Genomic DNA, 7,993 nt, shown 5'->3' on the forward strand with positions numbered 1-7,993 from the left:
CTTTAAGGAATTACAACCAATACATAAATATCAACCGTTCCATTCTGGAGACATCGATATTGCAGTCGTTGCTACTGTATATCTTATTTTATGACAACGGAGAGAGGGTCATTCTAGACACAAACACTGGCAAATACCAGTTGTTCAAATTAAGTGACATTAACTTTCACCAGCGAAGAAATCATCCCTTATTGGATCTCGTGCTTCTGTATTCAAAGGCAAAGTTTTGTTGACACTTTCTGATAACTTTAAAGTTTTAGATGTTCTGTCACAAAAGATATTTTAGGAACTTGAAGATGCGGCATGGAGTTAAGCGGAAAAGTGTAAATCAAGCAAGATGTGAAATTTTCAATAAAGGCAACAAGATCAAGACATATCATTGCTACCACCATGTTTGCAAGCAGACCCTTGAGCACTTGAGCAAATCTTGAGCAAATTTAATCACTAAGGAATGGAAATTAAGCAGACATTAAGCAGACGTAAATGATTTGGTCAGTATAAATAGTATTCACAACACATGGAATGATCAAATGAAGCAACAAATGATAGAGAGAGTGATTTCCATAGACGTCCAAGAACTGTTTATAATAAAGACAAAGACTTTCAGATTGCAGTGATATTAGCAATACATGAAGATTATTGATCAACATAGGGTTACACAGTAAAGGACAATTATGTAATAAATGAATTAATGCCTTTATACATGAAAATTATGGTAGTTATTTGTGTGGTCCTCTGGAATACCTTGTGTAGTACAAAAAAATAATAAAAAACAACCGTATATTTGTAAGAAAGCTGGACTCTTTTTTAGGGTTCTGGTGATATTTTCCATTTTTTAAAACAGAAAAGGGCTAATATAAGGGGGAATTTTTACTTACATTTCCAAAAGTGAGTTAGCTTACCACCCTAAAATATGTTATTTTAGGTTTAAAAAGTCAACAGCAGTTATTCCATTATGTTTTGTAAATTAAACAAATTTACTTAGGGTATTGAAGCTGCTGTTAAATTGTTCTTTAATTTTGGCGGCCATTTTAAAAAGCGCAGTCAATTGCCTCTCGAAATCTTCACATTAATAACTATAGCTAGTTATACTTTACTCCTATTATTACATATTTAAAAGTTGGTCAAACCTACCTCTTCTGTGCTTATTTTACCCATATATATGTAGTTTATTGGATTTTGGTGGCCATTTTGAAAAAAGTGCTCTCACGCGAAAGTTCTCAGGTTACGCCTCTTTTACCTCACATATTCTGATTCCCCATGAAAAACTGGTCTAGAAAAACCATATGAGAATTTCTACCTCTCCAAGTGGCACCTATCTCAATTATAGCCTGGTCTAATTGGGTTTCCTTAGAATTCTTAAATTTAATGAAGAATGTTAAGATACGAATTAAATATTAAATTGTTCAACGGAAAAAAACAAACGAAATAGTAATAATTTGGGTTGCAGTTCCATTGTCTAATACTTTCCACTGGAAAGAAGATAGCGGTTTATATTATGCCAGCACCCGCATTACTCTTTCACGCCACTTCGAGGGCTCCTAAAACCCACCTTTTTTAAGTTTATTTTTTTACAATTTTTGTAGTTTAAGAGTATTTAAGTGTTTTGTTTTTTGTTCCTTAAAGTCACAACTCCCTTACTTGAGCCGGCGTCGCCACCTTAGCAGTGCACGGTAGTAGAGCCGAGGCTTATCCAAGGTGGAAGCTACCGGAGCCCAGCATACTGTCGCCGGAGTACCTGCGTGTACGCGGTAGTTTTGGTGACGCCGTCTCAACAACAGGAGTGCACATTTTTCATGCTGCTGCTTGGTTTTTTCCATTCTTGGTCTGCCTGTTTTTGAAGGCTTAATTTATCATTTATTTATTTATTTTCTATTTGTTTATTTATTTACTTTATTCATTTATTTATATTTATTTAACTTATAATAAATAAAATTTAAAAAAAATATTCTGATTATTATAGGCTCTTTAATATAAGATATAATATAATTTAATTTTTTAAAATTCATGGTCCTACCTTTTTTCGGCGCCTTGAGACGAATTTATTGTGGTAGGCGCACTAAAAATATCCCACCATTACCATTATCAATCAATTCAAAATGAAATGGATGATTTTCGTCATTTTACACTATTTCTGAAAAAGCTTGTTCAGGTAATTATTACTACCCTATTATTCCTTATTATTTAAAACGCTAACTATAATGAACCTAAAACGCAATCGTATTTTTTTTTTATATAATTTAAATTACATCAGTTATCCGAAGCATAATACATTCTCGAAAATGTAATTTTCTTTAATCCGTTATCAGTTTGTGGTTACTCCACTTTAAGTTTATTGTTAAAAGAAATTATTAAAAAAAATATTTTTTATGGATCTACCCTTTCATTATGTGTACATATCTCCAGAAAGGGAACCCGACTATTGGGGCACGATCAGCTAAGTAAACAATGTTGTTTGTTCAAAGGATTATCATTGGGGATTAACTCAGTAGGACACGTGGTGGAAGGACAAAATCTTGTTCCAATATCAATCCGCAAATTACTATTCAGGCCTATATTATAGGTACCCGTATATTCATGTATTCCTGTACAGGCCGCACATTTTAGACGCGATTTCGATCCCGAAATTCGGGATCTGAAGCGGCCCATGCACCGGTCATACCTACTCTTAAATATTCCAGATCAGTGGCGGCTCTAGGATATAATTTAAGTTGTCCGACTGGGGGGGGAGGGGTGGTGTGGGGGCTATATTTACGCACAGCGTCCCCCCCCCGCTGACGCTGCTACTGTTCCAGATCGCGAACAGGGGAGAAAATCGTAAATACGTTAGGCCAAGGCTAGCACAGTTTTATTAGTCTAGCTAGGTTTGCTGACCTATTTTTGTAATATTATACGCACTACAGTGCTGTATTAGAATTCCTACTTTTTCTACAACATTCAGGCAATGATTATTATTATTTTCGTGTTACTGTACGTTCATTCATAAACAAAGTTTGAAAACTGTCACGGATCATGTGAGTATTGCTTCACGAAACATCGTCACAAAACGCATATGGCCGGTTGAAACACACTGTACAACGTCGGGTTACTGGGAGGCTTACGTTATATTACCTGCTACAGTTAAATTACAGTCAACAAAATTATTACAACTTCAAGGAAATCTGTGTTTTTTAGCACGCATTAATTTCACAAGTTTCTATTCTTAAACATAACAGTACATTCTATAACTGCTCTAGACTACTGGCAACCAGGCGTCGTAAAGCGAGTTTGCTTAACTCACGTGATCTCGAAGACCAAAAGAATAAATAGTTAATTGTTTTGATTGAAGCAGGGGTTCAAATAGAAATAATCAAACTTTGTTTATAAATGAACGTAACATGAAAATAATCAGTTAAACAAAAAAAAAATTGATTGAATGTCGTAGAAAATGTAGGAATTCTGGTACGCACTGTAGTTAATATAATTACAATACTAGGCCAGCAAATTGCGCCTGGGCCTAACCTAGGCGATTTTCGCCTCGGTTCTCGATCCGGAATGTGTTTTTTACGTATAGGTTGATGATCGGAGCATAAATAGGCCTCACCCCAAATTTTGGGGTTGAAATCAAGTATAAAATTCGCGGCTTATATACGGGAATATATGGTTAGGCCTATAAAATAATAATAAATATACTGTGGGCCTAATAACAATAAATGTTATAATACCAATGTCTGGTGGAATTATTCATGGATTGCTTTTAAATTTGACTTAATTTCAACTCATTTTGGATCCTTTGGTTCTGTCATTTAATTTTAATTGCTGCAGTCAATTATTGTATGCAAACATGATTTTATGTACAAAACACTTAAACTCTTTTAGTTGGAATGCTCATATCAGTACAACAGCTTTTTTATATTGACAAACATATTCTGTCAGTTCAGCTAAGTTATTAGCACTACTAACAAAAACTTTAATAACAATTAATATTGTTATTTTGTTAAATTTATGAAATGCATACATTACTCTATAATTTAATTAGTTTTATACTATCGTCGCTTAACCGTTGTACTGAATGTCTGTACAGACCTAGTTATTTATAGGTTTATTTCCATACACAGGCTCGTATTTTTTTTAATTTATACTGTATTTCTCATAATAAAATAGTAATAGTTTTATTTATATTTCTTAATAAACATCGTAATCTTTATTTATATTTCTTATAAACATTACAGTCTTTTAATTTACATTACATCACAAACTTATATTTATAATGTATTTCTTAATAGTTGTTTTTTCTTGTGATTTTTTCATGTAATTTTATCCTTTTTAACCAAGACTGTTGGAAAAACAAATTTCCTATTTTAGAAAGGAACAATACAGTTTTCTTGAATTTTGAATAAACACCAAAATCGTATTTATTTTTCCTAATTAGAGTAGAGCTAAAAAAAGGGGCAATATGAAATTGTTTTATGATAATGAGCTCCATTTTGACGGCCATCTTAAAAAAAACTACTTTCTTTTGGTCAGATTTTGTAAGATTTTTTTCTCTTATTTAGCACATCCAATAATACCTAAATCCGTTGAAAAAAATTTTGTAGCAAATTTTTGCGATTACGCACTGAAATCACGTTTTTCTTCCCATCAATATCAGGTTTTATTGGTCAATAAACTATTTGAGACATTTTAGAATGTGATGTAATCAATAAGAATAAATTCAATATGGCGTCAAAGATGACCACCATATATGAATAGCCATGCATCAATACTTACTTTAGCAATGTTTATGCCAATTTTTACATTTTGTTGTTTTGTATCAAAGAAAGGTACCATCTAAGATCATTTGATTAGGTCATGTTTATCCAACAAGGAGGCTTGAATTGTAGGACATTGTTCTGTAGTACATAATAAATCATGTAGTCATCTCTTTCCTTTTCTTCTTCATCATCTATCATTTATCCATAGCGTCTGAAACTGCAATGGGTTGGCATGTACACCCGCCTGTTGAGCATGTCACCTTCAGGGATGTGAGAATGTAGAGTTAGCTGTAGACGATGAAGAAATGAAAACAAATGACTAATTGATTTACCATAATACAACAGAACTTCTTATCGTGTCCACACACTTGCTAGATACTTTGTTTCAGCTAGAGCTAGACTTTGCCGGGTCCTTAGCTTTGTTAAATCCAATAGAGGGCATCTCATGAGCTCTTCTATAGATTATGGCTCTGTGAGACTGTGCCACATTCATGCATGATGTCATCGGCGTGAATGAATCCCCACTTCATTAGTGACACTTTGCATCGGCCAGTTCTTGCCTTCAGTCTGTTCAAGCACCAATACCACTCGAAGGTGTTCTTTGAAGCACTCGTGGACATTGTTGTTCGGTTTGGGAGATAAGCTAACCTCTTTTTCCACAAGGCAGATCTTAATGTCTTTAGCTTCAGCACTTGTGTTGACTACATTAGGAAGTTTTCCTTAGACTTCAGACTCCTCCTTTCAGGTAAATGGCAAAATATGGGATCTCGCTTATCTTGAGGTTGTGGTTCTCCACTACTTGCAGCAACGAATCACTGGAGGCGCTATACCAGATAGAATGTATAGACAGGGAGATATAGGCTGTCAGATGGAGCTTGCTGAAAATGTTGTTTGTACAGACTTTAGCTTGCATCATCTGCACATGAGCCTCGAAGAAAAGGCAAAACGATCTAAGGTGAAACCTAGATACACTAGATCCCTCACAATTTTGTAGTTTGGTGCCAGACCAGAAAGAAATTCAGCATGTGATTGGCTTCTTGAAGAGATGGAAGCCACACACCTATGTATTTGATAGATTTGCACATAATACGGTGTTCAAGATCATTTGAGGGTCATTCTTCGACGATACCGTAGTCACTTGGGCACTATTCCAAGATTATCTGCGTAGATGAAGCAGCGTGTTCCTTCACTTCTTTGCTGATCATTCGTGTAACTGTTGGTGAGTAGCGGATTAAGCACACTGTCCAGTGATACACCATTCATTAGCATTCGTTCACCATAGAAGTACATGGTCTCAAGTATGCCCTCAAATAATTCTTTTAGATGGATGACCGTTGTGGCTTCCATGGAGGAGGCATATATGCCTGACAATGTCATGGGCAGTCGATGGGATCTTAGCTAATCAATGGGATCTTATATGGTACCTTTGTTTGATCCAAAAATAAAATGTAAAAAATGGCACTGAAATTGTTAAATTAAGTAATTACTGATTTATGGCTGTTTATAGGCACGGTAGTCACTGGTAGCCAAATATTGTATTATAGAATGACGATAATAATAATGATAATATATAGCGGCCATCTTGGACGCCATCTTGAATTTATTCATATTAATCAGATCACATTTTAAATTGTTTCAAAAGATTTAATGACCCATAAAACCTGATATTGATGAAAAAACCGCGATTACAGTTAAAATTTTTAGCTGGTTTATGACATGAGCTCCATTTTGGCGGCCATCTTGAAAAAAATACTTTCCAGTTGTTGGATTTTGTAAGATGTTTTCTGTTATGTAGCACACCCAATACTACCCAACTCTGTTGAAATACGTTTTGTTGCAAATTTCTACTGGACTAATAATCTATTTACAGAAGCAAGTCTGCCCTCGTCATCCAGTTCTCAGCATTGGATATTGTTCATCATTATCCCCGTTCTCATAACATTCGTAGTTGTGTTAGCCATGTGTTTCTTGAAGAAGCGTTCAAAAATTATACATCGCTTTGATGACTTCGTAAGTTTATAATCATGTTTTTTTTTTGTTTTTTTTTACCAGCACACATGTTAATAATAAAATATAATTTTGTAACAGTTAAATATTGTCTTTCTTTTCTTTTAGCGAGGTTAATGGATTACATAAAAAATCCTTTGCTGCCACACACCATGATAATGAGAACATTTTTTGACAGATATTGAGAGTTTTCAGAAAAGTTTGTAGTTTTGCTTTTTTAGCATAGGCCTAATGGTTATCACTGCTTATATATTGAGTTGGGTGCATAAAAAAAATGAATTAATTTCAAATTTAATTAAATCAAATAATTAAAACTTACATTGTGTGATATTTAATTTTTTTTTTAAATATTATTTTAAGATTTTAGGAATTAAACGCAATTTTTATAATTTTTACTATGAAATATCATAAAAGTGGCATTCCACAACTCTTATGTAGAGAAGAGTAATTAAATTTAAACTTACGTTTTACTGCATATTAATGAAAGATAACTTAAAGTAGACATGTTGACAAACAAAAAGCATAATCATGTGGATGAGTGTAAACACGGGCCATACCATTTATTTAAAATAGAGGTGTTTTTGCATAGGCCTATTAAAAAAGTTGATTGAAGATCACATAAATGAACAAGATACAAATCACCGACCTGCACTCTCCCCTCCAAAATGTATATATATACTGTCTCTTATACACATCTAGATGTGTATAAGAGACAGACACACCTGTGTATTTGATAGATTTGCACATAGGCGTTCCTCTTCGTAATACGGTGTTTAAGAGCATTTGAGAGTGAGAGTCATTCTTCGACGATACCGTAGTCACTTGGGCACTACTCAAAGATTATCTGCGTAGATGAAGCAGCGTGTTCCTTCACTTCTATGCTGGTCATTCGTGTAACTGTTGGTGAGTAGCGGATCAAGCACACTGTCCAGTGATACACCATTCATTAGCATTCGTTCACCCATGGTTCTCCATAGAAGTACATGGTCTCAAGTATGCCCTCAATTAACTCTTTTAGATGGATGACCTTTGTGGCTTCCATGGAGGAGGCATCTATGCCTGACTATGTCATGGGCAGTCGATGGGATCTTAGCTAATCAATGGGATCTTATATGGTACCTTTGTTTGATCCAAAAATAAAATGTAAAAAATGGCACTGAAATTGTTAAATTAAGTAATTACTGATTTATGGCTGTTTATAGGCACGGTAGTCACTGGTAGCCAAATATTGTATTATAGAATGACGATAATAA

General features: G+C 34.4%; 1 protein-coding gene across 1 annotated transcript in view; it reads left to right on the forward strand.

The window, feature by feature from the left end:
- The window catches only part of LOC117115947, a gene marked incomplete at its 3' end in the record, with an annotated part of 53,672 nt that overhangs the window by 9,322 nt on the left and 36,357 nt on the right, over positions 1-7,993 (forward strand). Inside the window, exon 4 of the mRNA XM_033259841.1 lies at positions 6,604-6,743. Within this exon, the coding sequence (XP_033115732.1) occupies positions 6,604-6,743 (140 nt within the window). The remainder of the gene's footprint in view (positions 1-6,603; positions 6,744-7,993) is intronic.

This window comes from Anneissia japonica, unplaced genomic scaffold (genome assembly GCF_011630105.1).
Source record: "Anneissia japonica isolate Jap-2015-1 unplaced genomic scaffold, ASM1163010v1 scaffold4707_len98470_cov126, whole genome shotgun sequence".
Classification (NCBI taxonomy): domain Eukaryota; kingdom Metazoa; phylum Echinodermata; class Crinoidea; order Comatulida; family Comatulidae; genus Anneissia; species Anneissia japonica.